Here is a 19,841-nt window from a genome sequence, read left to right as displayed (position 1 = left end):
TGGTCTTTGCGCAAAACCGATCCAGACTGGACAGTCATTAATCGGCGCTCCCTGTGCCCTGACCTTAGGTAGTATGTCAAAGCTGTAAAACTGCCTTCCACCCTCATATCACCTTCCTGACACACCACGTGACCCGATAAACTCCAATAGCTGATGACCTAAAGCGGCCTGTCAAGTCTGCAGGCTCGTCCATCAAACTGCTTGCATTTACATGACAAATGCTTCAATCAAACACAAACACTTCAGCCTACAGAGCTAAAGGAACCTTCACATGAAAAAATAAAAGGTTTCAAATAATAATTATAATTATTATGATAGTAGAGGTTCAATTAAAAGTTGATTTATTACGTGTTTTGGGGCTGCTTTTGCCGCGAATGCCGCACAGATACCGAGACAGTCAGGCCGCCATGGATTCAGTCATCCATCACGTCTCTTTTTAAAGACTGACAGCTTCATTGACCCATTTTGCTCTGGAAAGAACCAAACTAATGGGTCAGATTGAAAGAAAAAATAATTTTCGTTTAGCTGCACAGTTAAGACACAAACTTTACTTATAATTTCTCAGCTTCTAATTTTACCTTTTATCTAAACGCCCGTCTGTAATTTAGTGACAGTTAAGGTGGCGTGATGGTTCTCTGGCGTACATTACGTTTTAATTGTTGACATTTTACTTTTGCAGCAACTTTTAAATACAGTTCTCCCTTTTTTTGAATATTTTCTAACTGAAGGTTTTTTGCTTTTTCAAAAAAAATGACGTTTTAATGAACGTTAGCAGCAAAAATGACCAAAAGATTATGATAAATAATAAATAATCAAATAAATGTCGTAAAAATTGCAGAAAAGTTTCGAAAAGGGTCATCTGAACTTATTTTTTAATGTTCTAATCTTTTTTTTTACTTCCAATCAATTATGTAATACTCAAATTAGTGCTCAATTGAGAATGCCTCTTGGATAAGAGTTTTGGTTTTTTTTATACTTAGACCATGAGAACCCTTTTAAAAAGAAAACTTGTTTCTACATGGAACCACCCTGAATAATAATAAATGTGCAAAGCAAGGGTTTTAAATATATAAATAACGGTTGGCTCTACAGATGCGTCAGTCTTGGAGCTTGCAGGATTCTGTCCTGAGGAGTGCAGCTCTGTGAGAGGTATGGCCCGCTCAAATCCCCCCCTCCCGGGCTGTTGTACTGCGCCTCAAACTGCGGGCCGCACGTCAGATCCGGATCTGGGTATTTGCTGAATTCTGTAGGGTAGGCCAGCTGTGCATTCTGGGGCTTCAGAGGAGGGGAGGCCTGCAAGTAATCGCCGCCCACGTGGACATATCCGAGGCTGGCCAGGGTCGGGCTCGCGCCGGCAGAGGGTGAGGATGGGGGTGAGCAGGGGGAGGCAGTGAGGCCGCGCGCCCTCTGGTCCTTCTTCTGCTTCATCCTCCGGTTCTGAAACCAGATCTTGATCTGCCTTTCGTTGAGGTTGAGCAGGCTGGCCATCTCCACCCTCCGCGGCCTGCACAGGTAGCGGCTGAAGTGGAACTCCTTCTCCAGCTCCACCAGCTGGGCGCTCGTGTATGCGGTGCGCGTGCGCTTGGAGGCCAGGGTGGCGTTTGGGGCTTTATCGTCGTCTGTGGGTAAAAATGCACAGAAAATAAGTGCTAATAAAAACAACATATTCTATTGTTTCCTCCTTTGGGTCTTCACCACGTGTTTTCCTGAAACTCAGAAAAAATGTAGGACCTACATCTTTTAAGTGAGCAGATAAAGGAGCGGGTTTACATATCAAAGCTTTTGAGAGGGTGTTAAAAGATCTGAAGGTTAGACAATCTTTCTAAAATTTTCAGAGAATTTTTGTTTTTTGATCAGCGTATATAATTTGAATTTTCCGTCCTGTTCTATATTTCTTAATAAAAATTATAATGACAACAGGAAGGCAATATACATACAAGGCGGTCGACAAAACTAAATGTATAAAAAGGGGAGCCTTTTGATTCAAAATAATTAATTTGATATTTTTTCATTTTTCCTCTTATTTTAATCTCCTTTTTCACCTTGAATGTGGTTTGAACGACTAAGAACCGGAAAAAGGAGAAAATGCGAGCCACATTGATGCCCAGATGGAGGTTCAAAAGAGAAGAAAACACTAAATGTATAAGGCTGATGCTGTCGACTTCATACAAACCTGAGATCCTGCTGTCGGGTTTGTGCTCTGAGTGTCTGGACTCCTTCATCCAGGGGAAAATGGTTTTGCTGACAGTAAACTTGGGGGTTTGCGCTTTTGACCTCCGGGGACACGCACGCTCAAACGTCTCCGCGCGCTGCCGCTGCGTCGGTGCCTGCTGAAGGCACTCAAACCCGGAGGAGAAGACGAGCGGCTGCTGCTGCTGCAGGATTTTGGCTTTCTGCATTTCTGTGAAATGAGCGGGCTTCTTTTGACCTTCTGGCGGAGCGCAAACAGCCAGATGTCACATGGCAGGTTTCCAGAGAGCCGAGGGCTTCTGGCCTGAAAGCATACAAGGAAAAAAAGACAGGATCAGGGAGGAGACCACATGATCCATCTTATCAGATGAATAGTATGCTGACATGAATAGCATGCCTCTCCAAGCAGAGAAAATAAAGAGTTTGTGGAGTAGCAAACCCGAAAAAGACACACAATTCAATTCAATAAAAATATTTTAAAATCACTAAGTAAATCTGTTGTTTATTTAACTGGGATTAACATGGCACTAAAGAGCCAAAATTATACAAATAAATATTCTCAAATATGCAAGAAGGAAATCAGCATTTCTTTATTGCGCGCTCCGTGGTGTTTTCAGAAATTACATTATGGCCTGTGTAACCGTTAAAAAAATAACAGCCATTATTCAGCTAATGGATGGTCCTGCTTGTAAAGGGAAAATGAAATGCTATATCACAATGTAGTGAAAAAGTCATCCGTCACAAACAAAACTATACATAATAGATCCGCTGTTCGTCGCAGCTGGTTTGTGCCCTGAATGAGAAAAAAGGGACAAACCTCTCAGTCCTTAAGTAAAATTGAATTCTCTTTTCTTCCAAGAATAAACGGAACAAAATTATAGTTTGGAGGAGAAGAGAAACGCAGTCAGGAGAAGAGATGGAGAGAAGAAGAAGAAGAAGAAGAAGTCTGGAGGCATGCAGCTTTCTGAACTCTGGTTGAACCGTGGAGCTGCAGTCAGGCTCGTAAATCATAAAGACACATAAGCTGCTCCGCGGCACAACAGCTCTGCTGCCTTACCTTCGCTACGCGCATTCATTCCAGCCCTGAAACAAGCGCCGCGCGCCCCTCACCTCTGTGTAAAACCTCCCGGATTACAATAATTCCAGAAAAGAGGGCCAGCTGTGGATGAAAAGGTTGCAATGTGGCTTTTTTTGGAGCGGGGGGGGGGGGGGGGGGGGGATAAAGCAGACTGGACAGTGTTTCTGCAGCTCAGACCGCCCTGCGATGCGTTTCCACACACATAATGTGCGTGGGTGTGTGTGCGTTTCTGAGCGCGTGTGTGAGGGGGGGGGGGATGCTGATCATGCAGGCTCGGTTTAACACGTGGACATCTTCCAGATAGATAAATGAAAATAAAAAAGACAAAACATCAAATAAAAATAAAATATTTTCGTTTGTTGCCAAAAAAAAGCATTTTAACGAAAAACGTTTGGTTTTGGGTAACTTAAAAAAAGAAAAGGTTTAAATACTATTTTTAAAAATCAGATTTTAATTTACATTTTCTTACTGCATTTTCGGAGCATGTCAACCATTTTAATGAACTTTTTTCATAAAGGAACTGTTGGAACTGCACGGATGCTGCTTTGACGATCAAATCGATCGATCTGCGGCGCTTTGATCTCCCATTTTGCTCTGATCTTCCAGGTAATATTTAACTAAGTGGCGTTAATGAAGGCAAATTGCTGTCTTTGATCTCTGAAGCGAAGAAATGACACGCAATGGTGGCGCTGGAGAAGAACAGATGCTTCATTTGCTCCCTCAGCTCCAGCACAACACATTCAGGCCCGTTTAGACCCCACAAAAAGAGGAAACTGATCATACCATGTTGATGTTTTATGCCCAGATTTTCTTTTACCATAAACTGAGTTCATCGCTGTGGTAGGTTTAAAAGTTGTTATCTGGACTTGGTTTTCAAAGCTGAAAATGTTTCACCTATTATCCAAAAGGTTTCTCAGTTCTTCAATATAAAAGAGCTGGTTTATATGTCTTCAAGGGGGAGGGGTTTTAAAACCTACTACTGCGATGGGATCAACCTGGATGAATGAGAGTCTTCATGACATAAAAGGAGTTATTTTTCTGAAAAGAATATGAGCCACTGTATGACACACTCAAATATCTTTCTCAATGTCATTTGATTTATTAAAACTGATGGATGTTTTTTGTGTGTGTGTGTTTTTAAAATGTTTTATTATGTGCCTCTGTTTTGGTAAAGTATAAATAACTGATCAGAAGTTAAATAATCATTTATGTAAAGAAAAAAAATTAAAACGCGATGGGATGTTTGTTTTGTCGCACTCCATTTTAACAATGCTTTTGGACAATTTCAATATTTATGACTAATTATTTGTTAGATACAACTCTAGATATACATTGCTGTTGTTTGTCTTGTTTAGTTTTTTATTTTTTTATTTTTTTTGCATGATTGAAATAAACCACTTCCAAATCCAAAATATGTAACTTATTTAAAAAACATGTTTTCCCCAAAAGCCTCATATTTTAGGAATAATAGCAGCCAATGATCCTTAATGTTTCTGGTTTAATTGCATTTCCTTCAAAACCTCCTGCTATGATTTGAGTCATCAGAGAGGAAGGCCTCTTTTTATTTTCCAAAGGATGACACAAGGTCATATCAAATATTTCCAAAAGAAATTCCAAAAAGCTGTTTTTGTGACAGCTAAGTCAACGCACCTCATTGCTAATCTGGACTTTCCTTAGTTTTAAATTACAGATTTTGAAAGTTCCCTTTTGGCGCAGCGGATCTAGATGAGTTGGATCTGTGATAGAAAAAGAAAACTGAATTTTTTTACTGCTAGGGGGGAAAATTCACCTCTGTTTTAGCTTTCAAGTAGATGCTAAATTAACGTAAATTTGGATCAGAAGTATATGCAAATTTGCATCAATAGATGTTACTTCTGATACATAATATTCCTGGGTTTCAAACTGGCACAATGTCCAGCAGGTGTTATGAAATAATGAAAATAACAGTAGGTTATATTCTGTAAAACAATGTGAAATGACGAAAAACATCATGAGATTGAGGAAACACGACATAAAAAACATAAATAAGATCATTCAAACGTACCATCAGCTGGGATCAACAAGTTGGTTTTAGCAGACAATGAAAACTATCCATATTGTGTTTGTACAGTATACTCTGGGAGCAGGTCAAAACATAAACTGGTCAAAATACCATAAGTTGGGCTGATAGCCCATAAAAAATATCATAAAAACACCATGAAAATCGGCAATAGGTGGTGTTGTTTGGGAAATAAACAGGCCTCTGATAGATGAGAGAGGGGATGGAGGCAGGTTGGGTTGTGATCTGATCGGTCGCTGCACTGAATAGAGGCAGACAGCATAAGCATAACTACATTTGATATCTGTGGACTGTGGTTATCGTTCACTTACATGGCAATGGGCCCGTGCTGCTCTCTCATCACTCCCCTGTCTTGGTGGCAGCCTGTCTGGTGTGCGTGATGGACACATGCACTCCCCTTGCCTCACCCCGTGCTCCTCCTCCACCGCCCTGCGTTCGGCGTGCCGGCCTGCTGACAAATGCAGCTCTCTGCAACCTCTCCTGTCAATTAACTGCTGGGACCACGTGTCCGCAGGCAGGGGCCATTTATTGCTCTGAATTTATTCAGAGACAGTTGAATCAACAGTGGCAGCAGCTTGATTTCCCCACGTCAACATAAGCCAGCCAATAAATAAACAAAAGCACTAACAAACAAACAACACAGATTTATATTTATGCAGAACTTATAATCAGCAAAGAAACAGATGAACAACAGATGTGTTTATGGGACAATTGTCAGCAGTCAGCGAGTTATGTTTGAATGAAATAAGCCTTCAAAATAAAATTCAATCACTAACATTAACAAATCAATTATCTTAATGCTCTTGCTTGTAAATGTGCATCTCTTGTCTTCTCAAACAGTAAGACTAACTTTAGCGAACTTACTTTTCTCTTTGCATCTTCTCTCCAGGTCAGATTCTCACTGCAGCCTGCCGTCTTGAAGCTGTTTTTCAAGCTCCTCCTCACAGACTTAAACTCCTCCTCATTGGCAGCAAAGAGAAAACATGATAAATGAAGTGGCGAACAATCCCTACATTGTCCCCTGATGTCTCACTCATGGCACGAGAAAGAAGGGACAAAAAGAGGGACTCTCCAACTCTGCTGAAGGCCTGCATCTCCACAAAGAGCTCTGTCATCACATTCCACTAGGAAGACTGCTGACCCACAGAGCAAAGGCACACACACATTTATTTTTCTAACTTTAAGCTTAGTGATTTCCTCTCCTGGAGGTGAAGTGTCATCACCCACAAAACAAATGTATGATTTTTATTTCACAAGGAGGAAACCTAAAAAGGTGAGTAAAAGTTAAAAGACCACATTAGGTGCCTTTGAAGAGTTGACACATAATCTTACATTGACACTTGGATGCCACTTCTGTTTCCCCTGTTAACTGTGGTCAATAAATGTGTGTTTTCAGTGTGAAAAGCAACACATCCTCATTTTATGTAACATGTAACCATTTTCTAATTAATCAATAAAGAAAATGGACTGTGCATGATTAAAGTGATATTGTCAAGCTTCCAAAAATCACTGTTCATGGTAATAATTCATTTCATTTGATGGCATTTGGTTGTAAATGTTAATCACAGCATCCCAGAAGCATGTATTTATGACTATTGATGGAAGCACTTTTAATTCGATTCAAAAGCAGTCAGTTCAGGACATTAGCAGCAAATCTTCACTTCATGAAGCGTGTTCAGTTGAAATTTGTATTTTATTTCAAATAAATAGTTTAAAATTTGATTTTTCTTTAGTTTTCAAAAATGTGGAGTTCTCCAGTTGGTAGTGTTCACGAAATGTAGGAAAGTTGACCTGTTTATGACATCTTCAAAAGGTTTTATGACACATTTTTCCACTTATGAGCATAAAGCCAACACAAAAGCACAACATTATGAATAAACCTCACAAAAGTGTAAATAACTGGATAATAAAAATATGAAATAAGTGGTGAATTTATTTTTTTTATTTTGCTGTGGCTTCTCTAATGTTAAAGCCTGTGAGCTTCAACAACCTTTCAGCTCAAAGCTTTTTAGGATTGACAATACCTCGGTTTCCTGTATGTCAACAACAACTAAAAACTGTGAGGCTTTCTTTGAACATTCAAGCAACTCTGAAGACCAATGCTTCAGTAAACATTGAGCGCTCAGTTCATTGATCAGCCATAGAAAGTGAGCAGGTTGATGCCCAATGAGGGCATGTTCAAGATGTCTAAAGAGGAGGTGTCCTAAAGATGACCCTCTGCAACGTTGTTAAAGGAGGAGAGAGGCGCTGTTGCTCCGATAGCATTTCCATTGATTTTTTTTTACAACTGCCAACACACTTCTGATATTTCTGCAACGCTTTATTTAAGATGGAACTAACACAAATGTGTACACAAATGTAAAAAATGTAATTTTTCATATTTTAATTTAAAAAAATTAATGCAAAGGTGATAATTCAAATAATGGTTTTATTTTATTTAAACAAGAAATTCAGTAAGCTAACCATACAATCGTACACTAAAAACTATCGGGAATTGACTTTGTATAAAAAATTATTAGATCATTACTGGACATTTAAGAAAGGTTTACTTTACCGCATAAAACAAATGTCTCTAAAACATATCTTAGCCCTGAAAATACAGGAGCAATGACTTTCATTCAGTTATGATCCAGACCAAATAAGAGAATTTAAAGATTCAGACAAATAAAACGTTTGTTTAAAATATATATCAAATTATGGGCTAAAAAGACATTTTTTTCTCCCTTAGCCTTCAGAAAACAAGCTCGTGTGTGTGTGTGTGGGGGGGGGGGGGGTATCCATGTTTTGCTCCGTGACCTCCGACGCAAAGAGCCTGAAGCTGTAGATGGAAGAAAAACTCATCCATCATTCCGACGTGCAGGTCTGACGCGCCCTCTGCCGGCAAACCTGCAGCATTACGCGCAGTTTGAGAGCAGAAACTGTGAACCATGGCACTCCCTGATATTCAGCATCTATGACTCCATAAACCGAGCTCCCCAAAAAACGCTCAAGGGGACATTTGTTTCACGCATTTCATCATCATTATTAAATAAAGGAGACTGCATCAAATAGACTCGTATCAGAGGTAGTGTGGGGGTTTAAATGCTTCCTGACTTATGGCCTAAATTGAAAAATAAATTGTTTTCTTGCGCATATTGATAATTACCAATGTTAATAAGTAGTTTTTTTATTTATTTAAATTAAGTGAAACATGGCTTGGGACCACCTTTTTTGGGTCGGTGCTTTCCAAATTCTCTTTTTCGCCTAAGGTGGATTTGTTGAAAATAAAAAAAAAATAAAAAAACAGAAAACAGAAAGTTGGGAAATTTGCGTAACTTGTACACGTAATAGACTGAAAATGGGATGTGTAAAAGCTGACTTTGGCCAGTCCTCAATCTGTATTGGTGACACTGCAAAGTCTGGCTGCAGCGCGCGTCTTTCTGACGCATCTGCGGCTGCAGTCTATCGTCTCCTGACCCTGCGATGATCCCCGCCACCATGAATTATGCATGAGATCCGGCTGCAGATTACCCCTATCAATATGCAATACTCATTATGTTGGTTAAATTGCCGCTTAATAGATATGAATATGGGGAAAATGTCTGGGGCCCGGATAGCCCAGCACTGCTTTTAACTTTTTCTTTTCTTTTTTTAATACCTGAAATTAGTTTGGAAGGAGTCGGCAGAAGGTAATCCAGCCCCCAGTTTCCTGCACGTAACATCATTATGTTTTATTAGCGGCCAGCAGACAATGCGCGAAAGGCCAAGCAGCCCGTGGCTCTTTTATGGAAAAGTGAAGGCTGCGTCCAGCTCCGCGTTGTCCGAGATTTCACCTTTGGCCGGGCGGTGACTCGGCAAAGCGCCATAAATCTCTCAGGATCTCGCTCAAGTTCGCGCTCTGGACGCGCCGTGAAGCCTCAACACGATTTGGGAGTTTTAACCCAAAAATATCAAAATGCAAGAAATTTATCGTAACTTTCTTTAAAAACAAAACAAACTATTAAGCAGGATTTTGGGCCTTCTTAAAAACTTTGATATTTTATTTTTTTAACAACTGAAATAAAGTTAAGTTCCTGTCCAAATTTGCCAAGCTGCAAAAAATATATTTAAATCTGAAAATCTATCATTTTGCACAAGCAAGCTTTTTTAAAAACAACAATTATTTCTATTATTCTGGCAGTTTAAATATGAGTGGACACCACTTCCTTCCCCAGTCCAACCTTTCCAGTCCCATCCATGCAGTTAAGCCGTCACTTTCTTTCAAGGTTGTGAATTATATAGTACATTGTCTACTCCCCAAAACCATAAAACCAACTTTATGGACCTCACGTGACTTTTCACAGTCTGTAAGTAATATAGGTCTATACAATCTTTGGTAAGGGAGTATTTTTACCAACTTCAGCCTGGCCTATATGCCCAAAAAAAAGCCAAGGCAGCTCTGTTATTGTTTTCTTGGATTTTACCAGCAGCATATTTCTCTCATGGAAAACGCACGTCGGTGCGGGGAGAGTCAGAGGAGGTAAGACAGGACAAGGTTTTTCTCTCTCGCTCTGTCTGCGCGTAAATGGATACATAAAACAAATAAATAAAAAGTAAATAAAACTTGCGTTGAAAGTTGACGGCTTGTCTATGTTCAACAAGTCTTAACAGATCAGTTCTTGGCGTGGCTGTACCGAAAGTTGCGATGCAGCTCTGTTTTCTCCCTAAGGAAAGTTTTATTTTTATTCTGCATTTATTCTGACAGACAATCCAGACGCGCTGCAAACGATTGACAGAAACTTTATTTTCAAGCGCTATCAGTTCACTTACAAATACAAAAGCTTTTTTGGCGAAAAAAAAGCTTACATCACTGCCTATCCACAGAATAACCCTTTGCACAAAAAGTTTATCACATTAACAGGTTGTATATAGTCTTTTGCAATTACTTCTAAACAATAATAATAATAATAATATGATAGTAATAGATGCACAAAACATCCTAGAGCTAAACATTGGCTTGTTTATGAAAGTTTATGATCTTGGCCACAAGTAAACCATCAAAAATAGCAGTAAAAGTCACACTAAAGCGCTTTCAATGACCCCGGAGTACATTACATTCAATGAAAAGCAGCATATGGTTTTAAAAGTTGCCTTGCTTTTGATATTTTTATTCTTTTTTTTCTTTTTTTGTAACTATACAATGAATTTACTCCTGTTAGACCGTCAAGAAGTTATACAATAGACAGAAAACACTTTAAAGAGAGAGCAAAGAGAATGGACGAACAATCCCAAGGATATTTACAGATTTATGATATTTTTTTCAAATACATCTACGCTACAACAATATTCAACTAAAAATGGCATGTTTAAGAGCACAGAATACTTCTTCTTCTATCACAATGGCATGCTGAAAGGTGCTGCGCTTTTTAAATAGCTTTACAGTACTCGTAATTGTTTTTTTCACGTTCTCTAATTTACTCTCCCCAAAAAGTTGTTCAGTTGTGGAAGGCGCTGCCTCCCGTTACAAGACTCATGCTTTTCAGTTTATTGTCCTTCTTCCACTTCATCCTGCGGTTCTGAAACCAGATTTTGATCTGTCTTTCCGAAAGACACAGGGCGTGGGCTATCTCTATCCTCCGCCGTCTGGTTAGGTACCTATTGAAGTGAAACTCTTTCTCCAGCTCTAGCGTCTGGTAGCGGGTGTACGCAGTTCGGGCCCTTTTCCCATCAGGTCCAGTCATATCTACAATTTTACAGAACATCCAGAAAATTAGCACAACTGCACTGAAACAACAAGAGCGAGGACTTTTTCACGGTTTTGTTATTATCACATTGACTTTTTTTGTCTTTCTGGCTTGCTGGGCGTGCGTAATGGACATAGGGGTCACATGAAATGAGCGGATGAAAGGAGGGAAGGCATGCAACCAACAGCACACACAACACCACCATTTTAGTCTTTGATTTTTCTCCCTAAATGCTCATTTGGACACATTTTTAAAAAAACCAAACATCCAAATTGGACGAATCATCCTCTCCAGGGGTCTGTCAGCGAGTTAAACGCGGACCCCTTCCAACAAGCTCACAACATTTTTACAAATAAAGCCCTTTTTCCTGTCAACCACGCCAGCCTGTTCACTCATGCAACACCTGACAGATGAATGACACGGCCGCAGTGTGACATCCTTTCCAAACAAACAAAAAAATATGATAGATTTGGAAATATACCATGGCTTATGTGCAGTTTCCGCATCCAAGGAAATATTTGTGGCGTTTGGCATTCGTTTGCTGTTGTGGTGGAGGAGGTGGCGTTGGGTTCCTGGTGCTGCTGCGGCTGCTGTTGCTGCTGCGCCCGGGACCCGGACCCGCCGCTGCCGTGCGCGCCGTCTTCGCTCTCCGTGGCGACAGAGTTGTCCTCTATCTCCGTGAAATGCGCGCCGGTGGCTTTGCTGAGGGCACCTGAGGTTGCGCTCCGGTCGGAGGGAGGCGAGGGACTTTTCAGTTCCAGAGGCTCTCGGCTGGCTGTGGCGCACGAAGGCGGCACCGAATCTGGAGATGAGAGCGAGCAGTTTGGGGTCTGTCTGTAGCGCGCGTCCGGACCGAATCCCCGGGCGTCCTCCCGCACGGCCCCGAAGTGGCCGCCGGTGTTGGTGCGGTTCACAGTTAGGTCCATGCCATTGTAGTTGTAGCCGAAAGACCCGGAGTGCATGGTGCCAGGGTCTCTGAAGGAACCGCTCACAGCGCCGTTAGTCCCATAATTTAGTAACTGATAGTCGGAGCCATTTGGATAGCGCCCTGAGAACGAGTTTACAAAGTAAGAGCTCATTTGCTTGGATTTTTAAAGCCTCGATTTGTAGATCTTTGTCGCTATAATCCTGTGTGCTTGCACGATTTATGGATGCAATCATGAATTATAAGCAATGAAGCCCTACTGTACTTTGCCAGGTATGCGGCCAAATATGGGAGAGCGTTCGGGAATCACGTGCCTTTGTTGACCAGTCGTAAATCCTCACTGATGACTTCAAGAGGTAATTCATGCTCCATGGTTACAAATGATGACGAAATAATGGTCGTTAGGCTCCAGTCAATGGTGCCTCCCCGCTGCGCTCCGAGATGCGCACGGGGAGAGAGCGCCATCGTGCGGACACAGGTGGCATTGTTCGACCGGGACCAGCTGTCAGGCCGCGGAGACAATCCATCATTTATATAACAGGCGGGTAAAACAGGCCACAAACGGCTCAGGTAACACATAACAGAGACTCTTCCGCTGCGCCTTTGTCATGTTTTGGCTCCGCGTGTCAAACTGGAAATTATCATAACCTTTACGCAGAGTTTATGTCAATTTATTGTGACTTTCAGAGGCATTTGAGACGCCGATCATGAGGATGCTAATCATTTTCATGCAAATGAAAAAGGAAGAGGAGTTTTTATGTGTACATCAAAAATCCTTTATTCATATTTACAATTCCCTTTAAACAAAATATTGCACACAGTATCCAGTTGTGCATTGAACACACAATTAACAACAATAAATAACATGAAACATATCTCATCTGTACAAATGGAACCGTTTATGGCACAGGTGTAAACGACGAGCCTACAGACTACAAAGCACAGAGTCACGGAGCAGGTTCACGAGGAAGGACAACACATCTGCAAATGTCGAGAAGTTTGAATCCAAATGCAGCAGGGTCTATATGGGGTACTGTAACAGTGTCCAAAACTAAACACAGAAATGAAATAACTTTTTTTATTTATTTTTTTGCATAGTCCCCTAAATAAATACACAAGCACAAAGACAGACAGAGGAGGCTCTGATTATGCGGACAGTGTTGCCGTGCAGAAACAGAAATAAAGACCACGCTTCTAACATGAAACTTATGTACAAAGACAATATACATCAGAATAGTTCCGGTGAGGCGCATGAACCCACAACCAAGAATCCTATTCCATAGTCTCTTCAGCTCTTTTTTTCCGCCTGTTCCTCCTCCTCGGGTGTCTTTGATGGGTTAAGGAGTTTGTTCTCCTTTTTCCACTTCATCCTACGGTTCTGAAACCAGATTTTGATCTGTCTCTCCGTCAGGCACAAGGCATGGGAGATCTCTATTCGGCGCCTCCTGGTCAGGTAGCGATTGAAGTGGAACTCCTTCTCCAACTCCAGGGTCTGGTAGCGGGTGTATGTCTGTCGGCCCCTGCGGCCACTTGTGCCAAATGGACCTGCAATTACAATAACAAGTTTAGGAAAAATGTGTGAATAAATTAAGTGAGACAGTGCGTTTAGAAAAAAATCACATTACAAGCTTAGGTGGTGCTTCTAAAAAAGGAAGGGTTTTATTGCAAAAAACAATTTGATTTTCATTGTGTCAGAATTTGCCAAACTACTTTTGAATGTATTAACTATTAGATTATTATTAACCCCCTCCCCCCTCCCATTTGGCCCCACTGACAACATGTACTACAAAAGCGTAATTTGGGCATTTTAAAACCATAATTTGCATTAAAATACGTATTTATAGACCTAACAAAGAAGTAAAAGGATGGTATTTTTTTAAACACATTTTTTTAAAGAACCAGGTGACTTCCTCTAACAGCTAAATCGCCCGCGTGTTTCACACATTTCACACAATTGATCAATAAACAATATTCACATATTTAGATATTTTAATTCCTTTCCGACCCTCCAGCTGCTGCTTAACGTCAGTTTTACGCAACATCTGGAAAACGGCCGAGTGTGACGACTTGGAGGTCGGTTCAGAGCAGGCCCGGTTCGTGCGTGCGCCTAGTGCGCACGTCCAACTAACATTTGCAAGTGTTGAGATACTCGACGCCACGACGGCGCGTGGGGATCCGCGCGCGATCATAAGTTTTATTTAAACTCACAGATTCAGAAATGTTGAAAGTTAACTGAGAAGTACGTGCATGCCGAGTTTGTGAAAGGTTGGTTTCGTGCACTCCTTAAAAACAAAACAACAACAAAATAAGGGAAATATGTGTACTCACCGGCGGAGCACGCGTTCATCCTCTGCATCCACGGATAGATCAGAGTTGAGGACTTGTCGTCGATGCTGCTGCTCATGCTGACAGTTTGCTCCGGGCATTCCGCTTTCCGCTGCTGATGCTCTTGAGTTACAAACAGAGGCTGATCCTCGCGGCTCGAGAAGGCGCAGGAGCCCTCTGCGTCCTTGTAAAAAGTCCCCACCGGGTTGTAGTCGCAAGGCGCGCCGCCACCAGCGCGACCGTAGATCGCCGCGGCTGCTGCGCCCGTCTGCTGGTAGTAAGACGCCGGATAAACCTTCTCCTGCATGTTGGCTGCTCCATATGTGGCCGCGTTGGAGTAGTGTCTTAACGGGTCGGTGTATCCCGAGGAATATAGCGGTATCTGACCAAGGAGAGAGTCCTGTCCTCCCGGCAGAGACACGGGAAAAGTTGAGTTAACGAAATAGGAACTCATTGGGTGGACAACGGGGTGTATATACTCCGGAGGAATATGATTTGTTGTCTTTTATAGTCCAAGTGCTTTTGCCATTACTTTATCGGAGATTTGGTTTTTGCTGAAAGGGGGGGTTGTGAGGTGCCTCTGAATGCAGAGGGGAAGTGTACCATCTGATCAACCTCTGGCCAATCGCTGCCGTCTGTGCTTGCACTATTGCACCCGTGGGGGGGCTCTTGTTGCGCGCAGGGGTCCCCGGTGAATCGAAATGAGGCGCTCCAGCCTGTCTGGCTTTACGCACGCTTTCACGGACACCCTACTGGAAAAGGCTTGCATACTTTATTAACAGCAAGCAGCTGCATATTTTTTAGTTGTATGCAAACGTTACACAACTATACAAACACTAACAAACTCCTCCAACAAACTCGTTCTCTCACACATCGAAGTAACGCAGAAAGTGCGTCTCACTCTTCTTCATCTGCCTCAAATCCCGTCTCCTTAATTAATCCTTCTCAAGCCATAAACGCACTAATAAATTGTTTTTTTCTCACAGCGGCCACTGAAAACCTCTACGGGGAGCACTGACTGGTTTAAATAGAAGGACTGCGTCAATAACGCCAATATTTCACTCTTCAAAGGTGTGAGCTCATCGCCAGTCTACAGCCACCAAGTGCACGCAGACGTGAGGGAAGCGTAGAGGACGCTCAAGCACACCATCATCATCATCACCATCATCACCATCATCATCCCCTTACCCCACCGTGATCAAGACAACAATAGTCCCTCACGTTCAAAGGACAGTTAAGTAAAGAGAAAATGTGCATAAAGTTTGGGCGCCATTGCGCTGCATGGATCACGAGTTGCAGCTGTCAATAACGAGTGTTCGGCAGGAATAACGCAAATCAATTCATAATGATTTTTGGCTTTGAGAAGGCAATTTTGACATTAGAGCAAAAAAATTAAGTCATTGATTGTTTCAATAATAATGCCATTATTATTATTATGCTGAAGTCTAGACATTTTCAATACAATGACCAGTTTTTTTTTTTGTTTTTTTTTTTGCAGAACGGTGCGGCTTTGTTCAAATGGGTGTCATGTTTTCTATTTTAATTGCTCATTAATCCTCTTAGGTACACTTAGGTTGTATGGACTCAATTTCTCATCCAAAAGGAATTGTTTAGTAAGTCCTGAACTAATAAAGACGGACTCTCCGCTGCGCGTATTTTACCTGAAAAACACATCATTTGAAACATCGAACTCAAAATATTATTAAATTTGATGTTTACTTTAGAGCATATTGTCAAAGGGGTTGGCCTTAGATTATTTAAAAAAAACACGAGTTTTTTGGTGTCTGTCAAAGTCAACTCACGTTGTTGCTAAAGAAGCGCAGAATGAAACAAACACGACTTCAAGCTTCATCAGTAACAACAAATAGATAAAATAAATAGACAAAAAAAGAGCATAAATTCATCATGATATCTGAGATTTTTATCAGAAAAAAGGCAGGTAGTATCATTTCCTGGCACCTTAAAGATGGCGCAAAATGCAATTGAAATTCAAGGGCCAGAGCTGCGCAATGTGAAAAATAAAAGTCGTGTCAAGGTTCAAGAATAAATACCAAACACAAATCCCATAAAACATTAGAGATTATGTGAAATCGTATGACTTTTAGGTGGACTGATTTCCCCGAATTTGAAGAAAAGCGTAGCTTAGCATTGGCGCAGGCCTTCTCTGACCTCTATCGCCACAATCATCATCAAAGTCAAGCTTGTCTCACGTGCAGTCGCACCAACGTCTCCAGTTTAACTTCAAATGTGGGAATCATTTTTTTAGTCAATTCATTTTGGTAGAGGGTATGCTATTGTACCCCGCAGCATCTTAGGGGTTAACAATCTGCAGACGTCATTGATGAAAAAAATAACAAGAGATGTTTTGCTTTGCCATTTTTGTAGATGTGGATTTTTGTGAACACCAGGCCTGGTGTGGTAACAGCAGCAGCAGAAAAACATGGTGCCCTTACCTTTGTTGATAATCCATCATTCCCAGTGTGTGTGCCACTCTGGAGGAGAAGATTCCGCTCTCTGACAGTCCTTAAAAAAATCCCCCTTTGTGCGAGTGACATAATCAAAGTAATCCTTCCACTTCACTGTGATGATCTCTCAATTTTCGCACATGTTTTCTCACAAGTGCATCCACGTGAACATGGCGCACACGCCGAGGCGCCGCATACAGCTGCATTTGGAGAATTCTAAACAGAGGGAATCTGCTCACCCAAATAACGCTCCACAAAAGCATAAAAAAGAGAAAAAGCTTGTGTTTCTTCTGTTAAGTGAAGGAGCGGTGGAAAACAGCAGCTGCAATATAACCTCAGGGGAAACAAGTTCCCATTCCTGCTGCCCACATGACCGCCAGCAACCAATCCCTGCACCGGGAAAGTCGTAAACTTCCATGGCAAAGTTGTAAATTTTCATAAACCGCGGCGGTTTTTGAGCTTTAGACACGCTTTCTCTTCGCCATTTTTATTTTCTTAAAAATAGAATATTTGGAGGTTATGGAGGTGACGGAGGGCGTAAAAATCAAGTTGGAAGGTGCAGGTTTATTGAGAGAGACAGATGTTTTACTCAATATGCGCAATCGGTTCTACACAAGCTGGTTTAAACGGGTTGTTTACCTTTTAATCTTTTTGTCAGAATGTAAAAACGTGAATTTTTATTTGTTTCAAAGACACAAAAAACAAATGTTCCCACATATTTCCCGTTTTTTAATGCGTCATTTCTTAGCGTTTTAGTTAATATTATTTAAAGAGGTAAGAATGATTTAGATGAAATATAAACATTTCTTCCAGTTTCGCCTGTCAATTAGTCTTTTTTTCGATTTCAAGTCTACAGGCTTGTCTGTAGGAAAAAATAAATAAAAACAGCGTTTACATTTTAATTCTGTTTTTGGCCAAAATCAATTCTGAAAAAGCGGGTTTGCCGGGTTTTCTTTTTTGTTTGTTTTGTTATAGTTAAGTTCAACTTTTCAGTTTCCAAAAGGGATCTTCTCAGTTTTCGGGCTGGTGTGTTTTTTTTCTCCAAAGAGGATTTCCGACATTTAGAGACCCAATAAAACCATAAATTCCTGAAATACAACAGTCCCTCACAACCTGTATCTCTCTTTAACCCCAAAAGAGTAAAACTCTCGACGAAATCTTTTTAATAAAAGCTCAGGAAAAAAATGCCAAAAGATCTTTTTTAATTTGTTATATTGGAAAAAATATTAAAGACTTATACGCCGTTTTTTTTTTTTTTTATAAAAGGCGAGGCGGCTTGTTTATGTGTTTTTTGTTGTTTTATTTTTAAAGCTAAAAAATGTAAAGTTAACATCGATTTTCGTAAGAAAAAGCCTCACGCTTTATTAGTTTTATACATATACATGTATACATGTATACTGTACATCGTACGAAACCTTTAAATTTTGTTTTTTTTCTTTAACAACAAAACACAGAAGCAAAATATAAAAAATGAAGAAAAATGTAAAAAAAAATAACTCTTAATTCATTAAAAAAATTTAAATCTATCTTTAAAATAATTTTGCTGGAAGCGTTTCAAAAGTCACTATTATTGCAGCATAAAACAAAATTAATTTTTGATGTATTTTAATATTTTTGTTTTGTTGACTGAGTTTTTTCCATTTTTATGGGGGTGGGGGGCGGCTGACGCTGTTAACAAAGAAAGGGAATGAGGAGACATTGTAAAACTTTATGGCCTACAGCTGAGAAAGAGAGGACTCCAGAGAAAACAGACATTTGCTCTCAAAAATGAACAACACGTAACAAAAAAAACTTTTTTATAAGCATCAACAGATTTGCATTTTAGGAAAGAAATTTGACTCTGATTTTGATGCAGAAGAAGATTAGACTTGATTAAAAACAAATCAATGATTTAAAAAAAAACATTTTACAAACATTTCACAGTGTCACAAATCTTATTCTGATTTTGTCAAATTTGATTTTTATTTCGTAAATAAGCCTTAAATAATATCTAAAAACCAAAGCAAACTTTTTTTTAATTTAAACCATGTATATTATTTTCCAAAACATGTCTCTTGGCTTTGGGTTCAACTTCAAAGAAGTTTAAATTTATTATGTTGCTTCAAGCCCTTTCTTTTATTTTGGCACAGTTTGTGAGTGTTATCTGATCACACAACCTTTATTGTAACTGCAGTGCTTTTTCCTCACAGCCCTTTGCTTTGCTGGAGAGCTCTGCGACTGCTGTTGCGTACAGCATGAGAGAAAGCCGGTCTGCTGACCACTGGAGCAGGTGTAGAGATTATAACAAGGCTCTCCAAGGCCGTAGCATCATGAGGACAACACACGCCTTGCTTCTGGACCTTGCTCATAGGGGGGTGGCTGTGACGGGACCCCACATCTGCACAGGAACTGTTCCTTCTGTCCTGCTTGACAATCAAAGAACAGCTCACTGGAGAGAAGGAAGAAGAAAGGGAAAAAGTCCAGAAATTAGAAAACTTTGACATTCACTTTAATTTTGTAGACACAAAAAGAGAAAACAAGCCTTAAATTTTAACATTTAGTTTAAAAAAAAGTTCCTTTTTACACACATCCTAAACTTATAAGGAATTTTAAAAATATATTTTAAACTTCCTTAATTTAAAATAAAAATAACCCATTGAAGTTAAAACTTTAAAGCAGACCATAAAAATTCAGAGCATCTTTTCAATGCAGACCTGGCCAGCTGGCTTTCTGCAGGGGTCCAATGCTGCTGCATTTCTCCCTGGGCCTCTTGAAGATTTCAGGGTTCAAATGCATTAGGGAGTCACTGAAGTTCCTCCGGGTGATTGCCGGCCTGAGCAAACACTGCTGAGGCAAGATAGAGGGGAGCTGCTGCAGAGACAGAATTAAGGAAATTATCAATAATATAGGGCAACTTAGTTTGGCATCTCAAATATTTTTTAGAGTAAATTAAATCTTTAAAATATTTTGATTTCTCATCTTTTGATGGATTTTAGCATCTATTGAATACATGTCTGGCAACAATTTTAATTTCTGCCTGATGCAGCAAATAAGTCCCATCAAACAGGGTTAGAATGAGGAGCAAATATTTTCTGACAAATAAGTAAAAGTCACAAAA

General features: G+C 40.4%; 4 protein-coding genes and 1 long non-coding RNA gene across 16 annotated transcripts in view; 1 reads left to right on the top strand and 4 right to left on the bottom strand.

Moving 5' to 3' along the window:
* Positions 1 to 328: 328 nt before the first annotated feature.
* LOC111946264 (homeobox protein Hox-B3a) lies at positions 329 to 16,869 on the bottom strand. Of its 6 annotated transcripts, none has more exons than XM_078938140.1 (4): positions 16,733 to 16,869; positions 6,192 to 6,284; positions 2,174 to 2,494; positions 329 to 1,619 (listed from the first exon to the last, which is right to left on the bottom strand). In XM_078938140.1, the coding sequence occupies exons 3-4, from the start codon at positions 2,397 to 2,399 to the stop codon at positions 1,087 to 1,089; spliced, it is 759 nt and encodes a 252-aa protein (XP_078794266.1). In that variant the 5' UTR covers positions 2,400 to 2,494; positions 6,192 to 6,284; positions 16,733 to 16,869; the 3' UTR covers positions 329 to 1,086. The 6 variants fall into 6 exon arrangements, with proteins under 6 accessions (XP_078794266.1, XP_078794265.1, XP_078794264.1 ...); XM_078938139.1 differs by having other exon boundaries at positions 6,192 to 6,287; positions 16,733 to 16,865; XM_078938138.1 differs by lacking the exon at positions 16,733 to 16,869 and adding an exon at positions 5,639 to 5,775 and having other exon boundaries at positions 6,192 to 6,296.
* LOC144988054 (uncharacterized) lies at positions 9,684 to 19,260 on the top strand. Its single transcript, XR_013651800.1, has 2 exons — positions 9,684 to 9,825; positions 15,351 to 19,260. It is a non-coding gene; the product is annotated as an uncharacterized LOC144988054 (long non-coding RNA).
* hoxb5b (homeobox B5b) lies at positions 10,070 to 13,423 on the bottom strand. The gene is made up of 2 exons (XM_004080652.5): positions 11,511 to 13,423; positions 10,070 to 11,028 (listed from the first exon to the last, which is right to left on the bottom strand). Exons 1-2 carry the CDS (start codon positions 12,106 to 12,108, stop codon positions 10,781 to 10,783), a joined length of 846 nt encoding a protein of 281 aa, XP_004080700.1. The 5' UTR covers positions 12,109 to 13,423; the 3' UTR covers positions 10,070 to 10,780.
* hoxb6b (homeobox B6b) lies at positions 12,707 to 15,210 on the bottom strand. The gene is made up of 2 exons (XM_004080651.4): positions 14,283 to 15,210; positions 12,707 to 13,499 (listed from the first exon to the last, which is right to left on the bottom strand). Exons 1-2 carry the CDS (start codon positions 14,731 to 14,733, stop codon positions 13,243 to 13,245), a joined length of 708 nt encoding a protein of 235 aa, XP_004080699.1. The 5' UTR covers positions 14,734 to 15,210; the 3' UTR covers positions 12,707 to 13,242.
* ttll6 (tubulin tyrosine ligase-like family, member 6) overlaps positions 18,887 to 19,841 on the bottom strand; it is a 16,253-nt gene continuing 15,298 nt past the window's right edge. For 6 of the 7 annotated variants that reach the window (XM_078938134.1, XM_078938132.1, XM_020712189.3 and 3 more), the window contains 2 exons: positions 19,438 to 19,594; positions 18,887 to 19,172 (listed from right to left, as the gene is read on the bottom strand). In XM_078938134.1, coding sequence (XP_078794260.1) covers positions 18,928 to 19,172; positions 19,438 to 19,594 — 402 coding nt within the window. In that variant the 3' untranslated portion in view covers positions 18,887 to 18,927. The remainder of the gene's footprint in view (positions 19,173 to 19,437; positions 19,595 to 19,841) is intronic. The other variant, XM_078938137.1, reaches the window with a different exon arrangement.

Source organism: Oryzias latipes, chromosome 19 (genome assembly GCF_053564925.1).
Source record: "Oryzias latipes strain Hd-rR chromosome 19, Olatipes_Hd-rR_3.1".
In the NCBI taxonomy this organism is placed as follows: Eukaryota; Metazoa; Chordata; class Actinopteri; order Beloniformes; family Adrianichthyidae; genus Oryzias; species Oryzias latipes.
The sequence above is the reverse complement of the archived record's forward strand: the minus strand, read 5'-3'. Positions and strand labels throughout refer to the sequence as shown.

What these genes read in the sequence shown, in the direction of transcription:
- LOC111946264 (XM_078938140.1), bottom strand. Translation starts at nt 2,399, where the DNA reads ATGCAGAAAGCCAAAATCCTGCAGCAGCAGCAGCCGCTCGTCTTCTCC. An exon ending in ACCCGACAGCAGGATCTCAG is followed by an intron (nt 1,620 to 2,173) that starts GTTTGTATGAAG and finishes TTTTACCCACAG; the next exon opens with ACGACGATAAAGCCCCAAAC.
- hoxb5b (XM_004080652.5), bottom strand. Translation starts at nt 12,108, where the DNA reads ATGAGCTCTTACTTTGTAAACTCGTTCTCAGGGCGCTATCCAAATGGC. An exon ending in GAAACTGCACATAAGCCATG is followed by an intron (nt 11,029 to 11,510) that starts GTATATTTCCAA and finishes GTAAAATTGTAG; the next exon opens with ATATGACTGGACCTGATGGG.
- hoxb6b (XM_004080651.4), bottom strand. Translation starts at nt 14,733, where the DNA reads ATGAGTTCCTATTTCGTTAACTCAACTTTTCCCGTGTCTCTGCCGGGA. An exon ending in GATGAACGCGTGCTCCGCCG is followed by an intron (nt 13,500 to 14,282) that starts GTGAGTACACAT and finishes TTGTAATTGCAG; the next exon opens with GTCCATTTGGCACAAGTGGC.